Source organism: Aythya ferina (assembly GCF_964211825.1).
Source record: "Aythya ferina genome assembly, chromosome: 9".
In the NCBI taxonomy this organism is placed as follows: domain Eukaryota; kingdom Metazoa; phylum Chordata; class Aves; order Anseriformes; family Anatidae; genus Aythya; species Aythya ferina.
The window spans coordinates 11,919,107-11,936,669 of NC_140305.1; the positions used below are offsets into that span (position 1 = coordinate 11,919,107).

Genomic DNA, 17,563 nt, shown 5'->3' on the forward strand with positions numbered 1-17,563 from the left:
CAGGCACAATGTGCAATATCTGAGCTTTCCATCTAGTCTACCACCTGTGGTTAGATAAGTTGGCATCTCATCTGCCTTGGCGCCTGTGGTGTAAAGGAGGTCTCTGGTTCTGTTTAGGCTACTGAAAAATTGCTAATGCCCTTTTAAGGATTAGAATCCAACTAGACTACTTAATAAATCTTCCCATGTAGCCTATTTATTTATGAGTGCAGTTCTGTAGGAGACATGAAAAGACAATTGGGATCTGAAGTTTTCAGATCTCACAGCTCTAAAGGAACCAAGTTCCTTTCTAGTGCTAGTCTTTCAGCCTGACGAATGAGTGCAACTCAGCAGGCTTAGGTCATTCTCTCTAGAATCACAGTGCTACGCTACCAGTGCTGGTGTAATAGGATCAGTGAAGGCAATCAAATCATAGAATAGTGGAATAATTTGGGTTGGAAGATACCCAGGACATTTTTATTCCCGGCTTCTGGTCAAATCAGGGTTTGCTATGAGGTCCAATGGGGAAGGGTCAAGGCTTTGTCCAGTCACATCTTGAAATTCTCCAAGGACAGAACATGCACAGCCGCTCTGGGCAACCTCTTCCAGTGTATAACTGCCCTAACTGTGAAAAAGGATTTCTTATATTCAGTTGGATTTTCCCTATATCCAGTTTCATTGTGAAGATGGGTTTGAAAAGGCCTGTATTTAGAAATAAAAGTGATTTATACCTTTTGCACTGCAAAGGGATCCCTCTGTTCGTTGTCCAGATATTTCTCTAAATTGAAGAAGGTATTGAAAAATACATGAGCCATTCTGCACCTCTTCAAGTCTCGCAGGGTTACTCTTCCTGCAGAAAAAATAACATGACACTGTGCTAAGTTTTTCCTCAGTAAGAGATCAGACCTGGTCTGGTCAGTCTTGTAGCAGCTTTGTAACACCACAATGCTGTAATATTGCAAAACTTCCAACTCAGTCAAGAACTTTAACATTATTTAATACATGGGTGTGTATTAGTCCTAAATCTCACACACATATGGAGGTCTTTCACAGTCACGTAAAACGTGAAAGAATGTGAGGGAGGGTGGTAGTTTCACAATCTAGGCTGTCAGTACGTTCCACAGCTGGAATATACAAGACGTGTTGCTCCAGTTCCAGCAAGTTCATTCATAAGGCCTCTCTCTTGGAAGTATTTCAAACCTGTTTATGTATAACACTAAGGCACAACAGCCATAGATTTTACTCTGTAGAGTACTTTCAACCCTGTGATTCTAACACAAGACTCTACCTACAGATGGGTTTCACAGTAACGTTACTTTCTCAATCCACCATAGATCAAAGAGCACGGAAACTCCCATTAAGCAGGACTTACCCTCCCTCTCTGGTTTAACAAGGTCAAGCATCTGACACAGCAAGTCCTGAAATGGCAGTGGTTCTATGCCCATCACTTCCATCCGTTCACATTGCTCCTCATAGAAGTATTCCAGTTCATACATGGAGAGCACCCCGTCCCCATCCAGGTCCATGCACCGAAACCAGTACTCAATGCTGGGAAAGAAGAGACAGGATTAGAGAAAGCACGGTGACCGACCCCCACCCCCATTCTCTAATTCTCCTGCCCAAAGGCTGGCATAAAACCAGGAATGCAAATACCCTTTGGGAAGGATGAGGGCACAGGCCAATGCTCAAGAGCACCTCCTGTTAGTCTCCTTTTAGGTGACTTGTGAGTGCAGCCACGCTCATCACCTGTGTCACCAGGCGGCTGTAGCAAGTGCCCAGTGTGCTGCAGCTCAACTGGCTCACACAGCTCATGGTGTCCCTGTCCAATTCAGCAGCAAAACTTGTCTGAATACAACTGACCCTGAACCCAGGACTCTGGCTGTCCCTGAGTGACCCTGGTGAGTGATGAGGTAAAATTCCTTCTCCTAGTAACTGTGTGCAGACCTAGTTCAGCTCTGCCCAATAGCCTCCCACTGGCAGTACAAACCAGACCCACTGGCAGGTTTTACACAGTGACACCATGAGGTTTCCCCACAGCCCCTTCCTAGGCACTTGCTACACGCATGAAGGGAACATTCCTATTTGTGGCAGACCTCACAGGGGTTACCCTGTTGCCAAGAGCAGGCCAAGAGCTGCAGCCCCTGCTATTGCCACCACGGACCCCCCACTGCAGCACACGCCAGCCCTCGCAGCTTGGCTGAGCCATCAGCTCGCCTGGTCACAAAGCTGCACTCTGCCCGGGGAAGCAGGGGCTCAGTGCTGACAGGTGGTATCTCTGGCTGCTTCTGCATAAAGGGCCAGGGACTGCCCTTGTGAGGAGCCATCCTGCCTGCAGTCGGTGCGATCAGGACCTGTAGGGCAGTGTGATGGAGACCAAACAAATTCAGTTCTTCTTGCAGATCACTACTGCTCTCCAAGCACTTCCTCAGTGATAAACCACTACTAACCTTGTGCACACAGGGTAACAGAAGTGACTGATGACTACCCAAGACATTTAACATTAAAAGAAAACTCTGCTTTAAGCAATTTCTCCTCAAAAAAGGCAAATGATTTGACCAAATGTTGGCAGTAAGTTTTTTTCTTCCTAATAATCATGGAAACCCAAGCTGCTGTCTGTTGTGGAAAGCAGTAGGTCACAGAAGTTTCTGTAAACTTAACTGCGCTACTTAATAATTTTATTAGGGCACAGGAATCAGTCAAACCTTGTAGCACTCCTTTTGTCTTCCTCCGAAATGAGCAGCCACACAAAATCAGCATAACTCATGCGGCCTTCCTTCTGAATTTCATTTCCTCTGGAAAACACATGAAAAAAAAAAAGGCTCCTAAATACTCAGAATGTTATCAACACATTTTTTAAAAGCCCTGAATAATTTGTGAGAGAAAATGGGACATCACTGCCCATTCAGCCTATATTCTCTGCACTCTACAGCAACAGTCCTTCTGCTCTTCCCTTCAGGCACAGCGTTTGCTACCTCGCTTGCCGTATACCCTCCCACAGCAAGTGCTGGGCTGTTTTATTTTTTGGAGGCTTTGTACTAGTGCTCTCCAGCTACCTCTGTGCTGTGTGGGGCACAAACACACAGTGCCTGCATGTTCCCACTGGCTACAGACAGGTTGTTCTACAATGAGGTGTGTAAATGATTATCCTGTGGGATTTCTAAAGATACCCAGAAGTCCCACTCCATTTTCACGCAGCTCCAACCGGAGCACCATGTTGGAAACCATACTGGGCAGTGGGATCTGAGAGTATCTTGCATTTCTAATCGGCCTGACAAAAATTCACTTCCATTCCCAGCCAGTACGCCATTCCTCACCTCACCACAGCGCCGCTGAATATTCGCTCAATAATCCTGCTCGATAAAGCTGGAAACAAAGAAAACAGAGAAAATGAAGCTACAGGTCACAGGGATAAACTACATGCAGTTGTTTATGCTGAACCCACACGAAGTAATTTTCCATTGCTAAAAGAAAGCTCTACCTACACTGCCTGCCTAGCCACTTTACAGGTCTCTGTTTCGCAGCATTTTGTACAAACCAAAGATTATACCGCCAGTGTGTCTGCCTTTGGATCCTACCAAGCACTGTTATATCCTGAAAGTATGGTAACTGTACGGGATGTGGCTTGTTGCACATGGGCAGTATCGCTCCTAGTTCGCTGCAGGAGGACTGATAGAAGCAGACTACTTCAACGTGTACTGCAAAGGGCGTTCAGCTATCAAGCAAAACCCACACATCAAAACGTTTGTTAGCAGAGCACAACGTATGGCAGTCCTGCGGGGACTGACACCTCCCCTTCACACCACCCCTTCTCCCTTCAGCTCCACAGCACGCAGTGCTCCCAAGCCTCCTGTGTAACAAACACTCCACTCCCACGCTCCAGCCTCCCCAAAGGGACCAAGTTTCAGGCAGCACCTATCTGAAGCTGGGCACTCCTCATCCTCAGCCCATTCAGGCCTCAAATCAGCCTCCTGACCCCTGTGACTGCCACACTCACCCAGAACCCCCACAGGCTTCCCACAAATGCCTTCACTCAGAGGACAAGGGCCACCACACCACTCCAACACACATGCATTCCTACAGCATTGTCATTCTCATATCCCTTTCTTTCTTCCTTGTTTCAGCCCACTAGGATCTTGGCTCCTACAAAGCATTGTGTCCCCCCCAGACCTCCAGCAATTTCTGGCAATTTTCACACCTCCAGACCCCTGCAGCCCAACGCACTGCAACACCTTATCCCCTGGCACCTCCAAATCACACGTGGTGTCCGAAGATCTCCTGTTTCTCCAGGCCTGACCCTCTGTCCTAGAGCTACTTCCCCCAAAAGCGCAGCAACCACACAGAGCAGTTCCAGACAGCTTTGTCTTCACAATCAATGTGCTGGTCAATACCTTGAGCTCTTGTCCAAGACACTAAATCATGAATCGTAACTGTAAGTGTATGGGCATATATCATGCTCCAAGATCACAAGCAATCTTAAACACAGCCAAACTGACTGGGTGCCTCCATCTAGCCCAGCAAACAACCCATACAAACCATAACCACACATTTGGTGACTCTTCACTAGCATAGTTTTTCAGCCTCGAACCACTTGCAGAGCACAGACTTCCTGAGCCAGAGGAAGTGCCTTTGGATTATTCAACCCTTTGTGGATTTTTATCCCATTAATTTATCCATCACACTCGAACCTCTGAAAATTTTTAGCTTCTGCTCAACTTGAGGCAAATAGTTCCAGACTGGACTTGAGAGACAGTCTCCAGAGTGCATCTGCAAACTGAAATTCATCAAGCTCCGAGAAGCCTCTGAAATTTCTCTCATACACAACAAGATTGAATTTCAGCCACCTTGAAAGTTCATGGGGGCTTTTCCTCCTTGTCCATAGTTCAAGTACCTGCAAAACCCTCAGCAAATACAAAGGTAGTTTCAGGGCATTATTTCTAGATTGTCCTTCTGGCAGTGACCCACTGTAGCTCCTTCTCTAGCTACTCAAATGGAAAACAGTACCTACTGCATTTCTCTGTGTTTAAGCCCCTAAAACTAGGTCTGTAAATCAGCATTTGTGTAAGAGAAGGATGGCTCCACTTAATTTTTTTTTTTTTTGAGGCATCAAATTAACTGCATTAAAGCTAGGCTTTACTCTTTAGTAGGAGCATTCTATTTTCAGCAACACCTCCTCCCACCGCAGCTTGCAGGCAGCATACCTTGATCACTGTACCTAGCCAGATCCTTCTGGCTGATATAGAGGTCATGGTCAGTGTCCAGCTCCCAGAATTTACAGTATATAACATAGAAGTGCTCGTAGGAGAAATAATCTGTGATCTGATTTATGTCATCCTCTTCTTCCAGGAGAGCAAGAGTCTGAAACAGTACAAATAAAGTGGGAAGTTAAACCTAGACAAAACAGCAGTTCAGCAGCTCAAGCCCCTCAACCTCTAATGAAGCTGGGTGAACACTGAGAGCTAATCCAAAACGTAGCCTTTCCCACTGCAGGAGATTTTGTTGCTGTGTGTGATATTTAACAGGCAGTCACAGAGCATCTAGCTTGACTATCCTGGTTAGCATACGTGTAGAATACTTTTGCCAGTCCTATGAACAATTCCTGTTAATTTTCAGCTATAGCGAAGAGTCACGCAGAGGAACAAGAACACAACTGCTTTCTCAGCTGGGATCCGTTATTTGTGAACTACCTCTGACCTGTACCAGAGGCTCCTAGAGCCATTTACCACAGCAAATCCACAGTTCTGCACAGCAACTGAGATCTATCTTGATCCTGACACTGCACACATCCCAGTGTGCAAGATCAAGTCCTGCTCCAGACGCACGCCTGGACGGGGGAAGGAGGCAATCACACTGAACGCCCTGGGCTGTTGCTGACAGGAATCAGTCTGCTTTAACTGGGACAGATTTCCAACCAGGATGTTTGTTACCATATCTTATTAAGAAACAGGTAGTGACAACATCCTTGTTTCATTCCCACTTTACAGCTACCTCTGTCCTTCCCTCTGCTCCACCTTCCCACTGTCAGGAGGGTGTCCCGCGTTCACCTGTGGCACCCCCCTGCTTGTCCTTCCCCTAGCACTGAGGCTTGGACGGGCACAAGACTGAAGGGAGTACTGATTACTAGCTGGTGTGATCAGTGGTGCAGAAGAGGTCTGAAAGGAGGCAGAGCATGAATTCATGCCCAAGGCTTTCAAGAAAGCACACTACATCTGAAGGGGCCGACAGGATGCAGCAGGGAGATCTCACTGCTTTAGCTGTGTCTCATCTTGACCATTCAGCCTAAAGACTTATGGCTTTTTAGCTTGGGCTGGAGCTCAGCAGCCTTGTACAATTTTAACCCAGTGCTCTTTTGGGCAAAATATACAAAGAAGAGAGACCCTTATCCTGAAACCTTTGTCCAACACCCCCTGCTGTGATACATCCCAGGGGCTGTAACAAGTGCCATGCTTCATTTGTCAGTTTTTCTGGAGAAGCCTACTGCAGAATTAGAAATCAGTACAAACTGGATGGTGCATCCTGAGATGCACAGCCTTGCAACCACACAGCACAACATGCCTGACCAACTGTCAGGCGGCTGATTGCCAGCTGAGAGGCAGGAAATTGGCTGTCCTACCCCCCACAGATCATAGGCAATCCACCAGCTATTCTTGGCTGCTCCACGAGCCACTTAACATAGGTGCACTGCTGTCTTGCTTCCCTTCCTCTTTGGCTAGATCAGGAGCCAAGAGCCAATCTGCCTGACGCAGCTTCAAAGCGGGTGCACACTGTCACCCTTCTGGCACATCTTCTGGCCAGTACCCTCTCGGCTGCCCTGGTTCTTGTACTCCTCTCATCTCGACTCCAGCACAACTCCTCCACCAGTTCTGGCCTGATTCTGGCACCGAGCATTTGGCCCACCTCGCTACAAGCCAGGCAGTTCCCTCACTACACAGCACACAGGAGCAGGAACACAGGGACCTGTGCATTCTACATCTTCTTCAGGCAGAAACCAACGTACTTGCAAGAAGTTGCTTTTCCTCAGCTCTGTCAGAGTGATCTTCCCAGACCAGGATCGATTGACTGTGTAGAATATTCTCTGTATAACCTGCAACATAAACAGCGTTCTTTGAACCAAGTCCTTAAACACAGCAGTTAGGGAATTGAAAGAGGATGTTTATTTGGTTTATTCACTCATCCTAAGGAGACCTCTTTTTGAAAACTATTTTTTTTGTACATGCTGTTATCCTTAATTCACTATGCAGTTTGAAAGTAACATTTGTTTCTGAAACAGTATTATCCATTTCCACTCTGCAAATATTTTCACTGCTCTTAATTCACATCTTTGAGCAAGCAGATGCATTATTTATGTCAAGTAATATGTTCAAAGCGCAGACAAATCACTCAAACAGTTTCTCACGCTTTAGGCACTGCAGCTCCCACGATCTCAACAGATAGCGTTCTGCATTTCTGAAAAAATCGGGACTTTTGAAGAGGAAACAGGACACGTAGATGAAAGCAGCAAGTGTTGTCTGACCTATTGTGTCTGTAACAATGCCTCATCTTCTTGGTGGCTCCACTCAAAGTAATCAATACAGATTATCTGGCTGCATTTGTCTTGGATGTGTTTACATCATTCAACTCCTCCACTGATCTACCTCTCAGGAAAGCAGATAAAAAGCACTGTAGGGAGTGTACACGCTCCTGAGAACTCAAGGGGAACAGTGCACACTATGAGGCCGAGCGCTCACAGGGACCTAAAGAGCAAGTTGAACCCTCCCTGGTCCACCCCTTGTTAGCAGGCCAAGCATCAACAACATGGAGCAGGGAAAATGCAAGGGTACGATCAAGTGCATGCAAGGATAAACTTAGTGTGAACGAGATCATATAAACCACTCTAATATGACATCTTCAACATGAGAAATTAGAAACCAAATTAATGACTACCAGCACTGAAATCTATGGAATATAATTCTTGTCAACAAAACATAACGCAAACAAACCTGTGATGTCTCTGACATGTTGACATTTTATCCTAGGATTTTGGTAAACCTTAATAGCACATGCTACTCCAGCGTGAAAATTAACTTTACAAAACAGGGATATAATAAGGGATTAAATCTAGTTAACAGATAGACCGGGACTGGTTTCTTTCTGAGCCTAAGCGTAGTTCCGAGTGGTCTATCACCATTTAAGGGCCGTGCTTTGACTCAGTCACACGAGGACAGGTTCTTAGTCCAGAACAGATTTGCAAACAAGTATGAGGTCATTGCTAACAGCCTGCTTTGAATACACGGATTGGTGAAGCAGTAAACATTGATGAGCACAAATAGTTTTGGGAGCAACAAGACTGATTTGAGGTCTCAAAATGTATCCCAAAATGAGAGAACTAGCAGTCAACTTAGCTCATCATGATACCTGTTGGTGCCTATCCCGCTCCTCAGAAGCCTACATAGGGATACAGGGAGGTATGGGACAGCAGGAGAACTTTTTGTCCCTTAAAATATAAAACTAGAAGCTGAAATCAGCCTACTTCAGACTGGCACGAGTCTTTTTTTTTTTTTTTTTTAGTAAGTACTCCTAATAATTAACCAACAGAACAACTTTCAGAGAAACACAGCAGGACCTTCAATCAAGAATGGATGTCTTTCTAAAGTTGGGTATCAATTCAATTAAAAAAACATACAAGTCCTACGTCCTAACTATAGCAATCACTGAGCAATGTTCTATAGCCCATGCAACGCAAGGGTTCAGCCTAGGTAATGACAGGCGTCTTTTCCACTTTTAAACAATTAAGAAGCTGTCTCATTCTTCTTCAGTGCCACTGGCAGCCACTGCAATTCTGGACTATTTTTGAACTTGGTTTGGCCTTTGCTTCCAGGTTGCCAAAGAGTTCAGTGGCTGAAGTGTCTTACCTCATACATGACCCAGTACCACACCTGTCAACTCTGCAGCAGTTTGCAGCGATACAGGCTTCTCACACCATTTCAAGGACTCAGAAATAAAAGTCCCACAACAGAAAAGGACCCCCTAACTACCAACATTTTTCTTTTCCCCTGCTGGCTGGCTAATAGAAGACAACAAAGTATCTCAACACAATGTTGGTGACATGCAAGAAACCCTTCTTCTATCAGATCATATTGATAAAGATGCGTCTTCTGCTCTCTCCTTATACATCAGGCATACAGAGCAAAAATGTCTTCTTTACCATGTCTGGTCACTCAGTGCAGGTTTTATTATTCAAGTAACGGTCCAGTTTCAGTGGGTAGTACAGAGTGTCTATGTATGTATAAAGTATCATTACTTCTCTCTTTGCCAAGTTACAAAGACAAAGCTGTCAACAACAACAAAAGCATTTTGAAAACATCCTAGGGCATTGTCACACAGCCTGAGACGATCTGCAACACTCAAGCCACAGCCAGTGTCTGCTGTAACAGAAAATCAATTCCTGTGGCCTCCCTGTTTTGTCTCTCACGGAGAGCAACAGCTGCATGATCGCAGCTGCACCGCGGGCTTCGAAACCAGGCCCCAGGCGCAGGCTGCTATGAGCAATTCTGCTCAGCAGCTATGACCTTACTGAAAGCCATAACTCTGGCTCTGTTCTGCTCAGTGTGGAAGGCTGTTTATTCCAAATTCATAAGCCTTCAGAAGGGGAAGCCCCTTCCCTATCTGCCCAGTCCTGTCACATAATCTACATCCAGGTCCAAAACCACTGATAGGTCAGTTCTAGACTTTTTCACCAGTCCTCCCACGGAAGAAAAACAACACCATTCTGGGAAAATAAATAAATAAATAAATAAACAAATAAAAATAAATCAAGGCTTTATTAAACCCTGCAGGCCATCTTCACTTTCCACATTCAAATTGGTAATACTGCATGAGCTGAGCGTTTTTCAACAAGCAGGAAGTTTTTCCAAGTTATTTTTATTTGCCTCAGCAACAGCATGCAGTGCTAACATTGAGCTTTCTTTGCACACTCTGGGAGAAGTCACGTTTTAAAGCTTTCATATGAAATGTCTCATGATATTCTGCGCCATCTTCACCAGCTTCAGGAGTCTGTTGAAAAAACACAAGTATTTTAGTATGCTGGCAATACAACAGCTCACATATACTGATGCAGATTAAAGTACAGCTTATTGTATCCAAAAGGCACCTCTAAAAGGTGCAAAAAAAGGCAAAACAAAGAATTTGAAACATCTTATCCATACTAGACTGTTAGCTTACTCTCAGGTGATTTCAACCAAGCGATGCTGTATCCAACAATGAACACAAATGCCAGTGTCTCCTTATGGCCCTCATCTGCAACACAAAAATGAAATGTAATTCCTGCTCTTGCAGCAAATACAGCACTGTCACTATAAGTGTAAGGCACTCTACCTTGAAGGGATTGAAAGGATCCAAGCAGTCTCAAAATCCAAGGACAAAGCTGTTTCCTTCATTACCTCCCGGTGGAAATGCTGAATTTCATGACATTAAAGACAGAAGTGCCAAACTGTCTGTGGGTGGAGATGTGAGAAATCGGAATTCCTGGTGTCAGAGAGAAGAGCCACTGCTGCGGTGGGCCACGTACTGTCACTCCACATGGGAACAACCTGACCCAGTGGACTGTATCTCCTGAGGTCTTGACTCTGCTCCAACTCAGTGATCTGGCCAAGGCCAAACACAGAGCTCAGAAGGAACGTGTCTGTCAGCACAGACACCCAGAACAGCATTGTCCTGCCAGCATGAGGAGTCTGTGAAGGACACTGCAGCTTTGTAAGATTCGCTGCCACACAACATCCACCTCAAACACCAGCACCATCATTTCCTGGGTGCCTGAGAGCAAGCTTAGACCGTCACCACTGTCAGAGTATTGTGTGTAAGGGTTTCTAAAGGCTCTCAAGCTGAAGTAAGGAAGCACAGTGGAGATGAGCAGAATCAAGAAGCACTGAGGAGCTTTATGTACACACAAAGCATCCAGTTCTGTGACCAAATTTATGGTGGTCACACAGGACCTCATTCAGACGCAAGGGAAGTTGTAGAAAGGAACAGATGTTGCTCTTCTTAGTAGCAGCCTGGACTTCAGTTATCTTAAAGCAGAACCTCAGCTTCATGCGGCTGATCTCTCAGACCAGAGCACGCACAGCACCTGGTGAGGTCCAGAAACCGCAGCAATTCACCCATTTGTGTGCCTTCATAATCTCCTGGACATTGTTACACCTACTCTGACCAGGTACTATGCTTAAGGTACCTTGTTCCATGGGGACTGAAGGTGCTGACAATACACCGGTGTTCACTGTTGTATTCAAGCACATGCAGACATTCGAAATTGTTTCTTATTAAAGATTTTCATAAAACATTAGTGTGATGGTTCATGATATGCCCAGAGCAACGGAGTGTTTTTCTGCCATCTGCTCTTTACAGGAAAGGGACAAGCTTGTGCCTGCCAGTAATCTCTCAGCTGCCAACACGTGGTGCAGCTGGCCCCCACGCAGAGCCTGGCAAGCCAATAGGAGGCAGCTCTCTTTAGGCCTTTCTTTATCTGAATTTGTTATCACTGCAGAGATAAAACACCCTATATTTATACCTTTTATTCATATTCATACCCAACATGAGACAAGTTAGAGGCTTAAAATAAAATCCTGGAAACTTATTCAGGTAAAGCACAAGTCTAACTCCTTACTGCAACGTTGGAACAAAGCTACAGAACAACAAACAGTAGTCACAAAAGCTCAGCAGTTCAGAAAGACTAGACAGGCTTTCTGGCACATGAGATACAGGAGGGATGGACATTGGTATAAAAGATGCTTTGTACCATAGAACAATCTGATTCTCCGTGCCTAAATGACAGAAATCTTCAAACATGAGACCTTCCATATTTGGTCAGTCCAGCAGAACTAGGGGTAACTTAGCAGCTCTCGAAGACCAAAGAAAGACCACTCTTAGGTTCCTTCATCATGATTAACGGCCAAAGTTGTTTTTAAAGATTTGCTTAAGGCCAGAAAGAATGACCATTACGCTTTTGACTGACCACTTGGCTGACACAGACTGAATAATTTTTTGTTTTGAAGTAGTTCTTAACAAAACTCGTTGCTAGCAATAGGAAAAACATAGTTTTTTAAGTAACTGAATGATCTGCTGATGGGCACAATGACACGTAACAAAGGAGAATTAGCTCAGCAGTGTCACGGGAGATCAAAGAAGCCAGCCTACCGTTGTAATATACCGGGAATGGAACTCCGGAGCGTCCTTCAGGAACGTCAGGCCAGGATGCGTTTCTACCACATCCTGCAAGAGCAAATAAAACGAAACATTTTCTTCTCCTTTTACTTAATGTTCAGATGTTACTGGGTTTACAAACCAATACTTTTGCTTATTTTTGAAACAGTATTTGCAGCATTAACAAAAAAATATGAAATGATATCTTTTAATCTATAAAGTGAACCTTCTAGAAGTAAAAGTAGAATACATGTTCTGGGCAATACGCACCTGTTGGGCCACTTTGATTTACTTAAGGACAGAAAAACAAAGGAAGAGAGTTAGTGAGAGGATGAAAACTCATTTTTAGTGAATGAGACAAAAAATTAGATTACCATGCAACCATCTCTTCAAAACCATTTTTCCATTCATTGAAGATATTAATATTTGTCAGAGATAAGTGTCAGAAATGAATTTTATTTGAAAGGCTAAAAAAGTTGCTTTTCATGTCCTCCACAACAATGACAGCTCTTGTGAACCTTAGAATGCATACAGATGTGACCAATGCTTTTCCAAAATTTACTTGTATAATGTATGGAGATTTGTTTTTCTCAAGATCAGCTTTTTGTAAGCCAAGCACTCACTTGTGATGCCAAATCTGCCAAGAAATGCATGACCAAAGACAAAGAAACTGCTCAGATCTTGAATGAATCACCTCAGGTCCTATATGCATCAGAACGTCTGTGTAATTTTGGTATGTCTGACTCCTCTACTCCTTAAGAGGTGTTCAGAATTTTGCTCTGTTTATACCATGACGTGGCAAAGGGATAGAGTAGATACAGTGCCCTTAGGGGTGTAATATGACCAGGTTTTGGCCAGTCTAACTTGACGTCTAATACGATGGTGTCGTATGGTATAATATTGCTAGTCTCTGGTTGACTGACAAACAAGATTGTACACGCCTTTGGCTGAGCCAGCAGCTAAGAAGCAGAGCTGCTATCAGCCAGGAAAGGCAATACGCCCAGTGGAGAAAAGGTGAGAAGTAACATGAGAAAATTTACCCGTCAGTCCCAGTTAAACTTGTCTGAGACACAAACATCCAGTGCAGACAAAATCTTTCCCCAGTAAAGCAACTAAAACATGGGTTTTGCACAGAAGGCAGAGTGCGTTAAATCTAAGAACATTATGGAGTGGCTTCAAAACAGTATCAATAGATAATCAGAGGAGCAGATGGACCTGATTTACAGAGAAACTACAAAAAAGATAAATCTATCCAGTGCTTGCCTAAATGGCCACAATACTTTGCTTTCATACTTGCTTTGTTAAAAATATGACACCTGAATTAAAGGGAAGGAAAGAAAGAAATTAAATTAGGATGCATAGAGCTTTGCCTGAATATCAGGAAGAAATGAAATCAGGATGAGGAGACTTTAGCCTGAATATTAGGAAAGGTATCATCAGTGTAATTTATGTACTAACAGGTGCAGAGGCACACACAGAGCAATTGGGACGGCAAAACTTTCTGCACAGATTTCCAGGGGATATTGCACCTGATAGCCTGGCTCAATAATTCCATTGTAATTGCAATGTCAAGCAACCCACCCAGGTGCTGTTCAACCAAAGGTCTGCGTATCCTTGGAAAACATTTTAAGACATGAGAATAGAACAGTTACAAAATGAACACTGCTCCCTGTCCCCATCGATTCACTGCTGAGCAGCTGATGTACCTGAAGGAGCGGGATGAAGTCCTCCTGCTCAAGGTAGTCACAGCTAGGCTTCGCTACAAGGTAGGTGAACCTGGATGCATCATCATGGCAGTTACGTAGGATTCTGCAGGAGAGATGAAAAGTTACTCCAGCTGCTTTGCGTCCATCACAGATCACAGCCAGATAATCCAGAGCCTTATCACATGTTATGCAATACACTTGCAATATGTATTATGCAAAGTTGACCTCAATACTAGTATCAGTTTGCTTCTTCAGCAGCACCAAGGCACTTCTGCTCCGTGAAGCTTTCTTCACATTACTATCACTGTGGTAAACAAGACGTTTCTTTCTGAAGACTGTTCTTATTTTGATTCCACAGCACCTTAGGAAGTAACCTGACTTTTCAAAATGCTGCATGCTCACTGACCTCATTTGAAGTCCAGAGGACCAACCTAATAAGATGCCGTAACGGATGTGCTTCCCAATTTAATCTTTTAATACATTTCATTATTTGAAGATGCTGTCCAACTGCACTGACTAAGCTTTGAACCAGAAAAATCACTCCCCAAAAGGGGAATGAGCATCACTTATTAATTATGTCATGACTGGCTGCTGTGCAGAGGAAGTCATGGAGAATAGCCTAATGAAAGAGTGAGCAGGGTTGAGAACTGAGAGGGACACAAACATTGAACCATAGCGCTGAAACGCCTCTAGTTTTCTGCAGAGATCACACTAACAGGCCTGATACTAAAAAAAAACAAAACAAACAACAACAAAACAAAACCAAAAACTAGTGGCTGACAAACAATTCTGTCAGCTGCACATTTGTATCATGCTGTCAATTAACAGATACATTCTAAATCAGCTGAAGAAAAGAGGTGCTTTTCATTTTTTTTTAATTTATAAATCATGCAACATAACAATGGGTTCCAAAGCCATGTTTTAGTGCCAAATTAAAAGCTCTGATTTTCAGAAGTGTTCTACACCTAGCAATGCCTATTGACTTCAAATGAGATCAGGAAGCACACAGCAATTTGAAAAAATAGGTTACTTACTAAGATGCTTAAATATAGACTTCAGTGATTACAGATTCCTGTTTTAAAGTTACGGCTGCGTTCATGCAGTTGTAGTGCAACTTTACAAAGAACACTACTTTTATCTCTGAGTATCACGTTTCCAGAAGTAATTTTGCAACTGTTGGGGGGCAGGACAAAGTGGGGAAAAAAATCTTTCTAAAACAGAAATTAAAGTGAGGAAAACATTAGGCTTGTAAACGGTATGGATTAAAGGAATAGAGAAAAGGTGTGTGACCGCAGTCTGCGAATATCTGAAGGATGTACAAGTCAGAGGAAGTGAAAATATGTGGTATCACACGTGAGGGATTGAGGGATTAATTAGAAGTAATTGCAGGAACCTAAGAGAGAAAAAATACCATCCGTGTCAAAAAAAAAACAAACATTTACTGATCAGTCATCCCTAATATTTTTGTAATTTTGCCAGGGTAACTAGAAGATGTTTTAACAATATTATCACAGGAAATAGTTTGGAAACTCAGGGTTAAAGACTATTTCAAAAATCTGAGGGGTTATCATTACATCAAAAGATAGAAGTCTCTGGATAGGAGGTGGAGATATTATTCAGGTGTTTCACAAAGATTAAGTTGCCCTGGAGGGAGAAGATTAGGCAAGAGGACAGGTCTGTTCCATCTTGCACCTCTGACTCCCAACATGATACATGCAGAGCTCTCAATTTTAAAAAGAAGCTTCGACAATGGTATGTGGAAACAACGATCGAAACCCACAGATTTGACTGTAAAACAGTGTGCTTGAGGAAGGTAGGAACTATCAAAGCTTAGTTTGGTCCACTTGTGTGGTGCTTCTTTATTTCACAATCCTTCTTCCTGCCCCATAACAGCTTTCCTCTCCCCATTCCTACGTGGCACTCACTTAATGCACCAGCATATCAACAAGGCATCAGATAACTATACCCAAGAACCACTGACATCTGTCAGCTCTCTCTGAATATCTGACATTTCTTGGGACTCTGTTAATATATTCTATATGTCAACCAGAACAACATTTCATCATCTATACAACTCATGCAAATTTTGTTGATGCAGCATGAAAATCAGTGTTTGGGAATTTATACGGAAGGAAACTTAAGCTGACAGAGATCTTTAAGCTGTTTATTTTCCTCTAAAGAACGGACAAAGATTTGAAAAGTATGGTGGAAGAAGAAGAACAGAGAAACATTTATGGCAAATTTTTCCTTTTTCAAGAAAGGGAGTTCTGCATTTGTTACACTCACTTTCTCCACAAAGATACAAATGAGTGTACAGATACGCATCCTGTCCTTTCTCCTCCTGAGGCACTGAACATGGGTGCTTTCCAGTAGAGTGGGCAGCCACAAATCTGTAACGAAACACAGGAACAAAGAGGAATACAACAGCAGTCACAAGCAGAGCCTGCTTATACACCAACTCCACACTTTCACGTATGGGAAATGAAGCAGTAATGGCATACAGGTGAGTCAAAAAGCTTTTTGCTGTGTGCCATGGTTCAGAATCCACCCATAACATTCTACTTTGTTGCGTGCCTTTGTAGGCAGCTGAGAAATACATCCTGTCAGGACCAGAGACTCTCTCAAGCTCTTAAGTTCTGATTTTAACTATTTAGCAAAGCAAATGGAGAGGCACCTCCAGAAGACCACTCACACCAGCTACCTCGCTGACGTACCTGATAACGGGATAACCTGCTCTTTGTATGGGCTGACTTCTCATTGACAGCAAGGGAACTCCAGTTCTCATCACAGACAGTTAACAACTGAATATCTGAAGGTGAAGTGATTCCAGTCCCATAGCTTTCAGTGCAGTGCCTTTTACCCTGAACAGCCCATTTCCCAACGCTGCTAGATCTCAGCAGGATAACCAAAAATGAGTGCACAAATGGAAAGTGGCCAACTCCAGCAGAAGGACTGCCCAAACACAACCTTTTAACTAGCTGCTGCCTTAGCATTTCTATCTGGGTAGCTTTCAGAGCAGTAATCAGTGAAAGCTCATGCATTTTGGGCTTTCTAGTACCTCAGAAAAGCAGGCTTAAAATTACTTCAAACACTGAGTTGCTGATACCTTCAAGAAGCCTCTGCTTTACTGCAGAGATCTTGCTAGATCTTGCTAGCCACCTGTACGGCTCCAGCCAAGGCATCAGAACATCTGCAGAACACAGACCTTGGATGGAGTGCCGCTGATCGGGCAGGGTGCAGGTGGGAAGGATGTCACACTAAATGGGAGGAAGAATGTTTGGAAGAAATCGTTGAGTTAACCCCTTCTACTTTCCCCACAAACCCTATTCAACCTCATCTAGTAAATGAGATGGCTTACAAATGTGCTGCTTGATTCCTCTAAAAGCAAACATAACACAAACCAAACCCCAGTCTCTCCTTTTGGAAAAAGCTTCCTTCTGAGGAAACAAGCGCTCCCCTTGGACAGAACATCACTGCTCAACCTGCAGTGCCAGGGAGGCATTCATGCACAGGGCAAGCTGAACATATGAGATGCGTCTGACAACTGCCAGTTTTAGATCAGCATTACTAAAAACTATGGTTGAAGGAGAGGAAAATAGAACAGCCCATCTGCACCGTGCTCCCACACAAGTGCTGTGTTTTGTTCCCTGAAGCCAGGAACTCATTAGCAGACTGTAGCTACGCCAAGTCTGCTGACACGTGCATTA

General features: G+C 43.8%; 1 protein-coding gene across 7 annotated transcripts in view; it reads right to left on the bottom strand.

Moving 5' to 3' along the window:
- PPP2R3A (protein phosphatase 2 regulatory subunit B''alpha) overlaps positions 1-17,563 on the bottom strand; it is a 55,726-nt gene that overhangs the window by 11,489 nt on the left and 26,674 nt on the right. For all 7 annotated transcript variants that reach the window (XM_084529210.1, XM_084529211.1, XM_084529207.1 and 4 more), the window contains exons 4-12: positions 16,143-16,246; positions 13,857-13,959; positions 12,145-12,219; positions 6,974-7,060; positions 5,178-5,334; positions 3,294-3,342; positions 2,682-2,771; positions 1,352-1,527; positions 711-829 (exon numbers count right to left, since the gene is read on the bottom strand). In XM_084529210.1, coding sequence (XP_084385336.1) covers positions 711-829; positions 1,352-1,527; positions 2,682-2,771; positions 3,294-3,342; positions 5,178-5,334; positions 6,974-7,060; positions 12,145-12,219; positions 13,857-13,959; positions 16,143-16,246 — 960 coding nt within the window. The remainder of the gene's footprint in view (positions 1-710; positions 830-1,351; positions 1,528-2,681; positions 2,772-3,293; positions 3,343-5,177; positions 5,335-6,973; positions 7,061-12,144; positions 12,220-13,856; positions 13,960-16,142; positions 16,247-17,563) is intronic.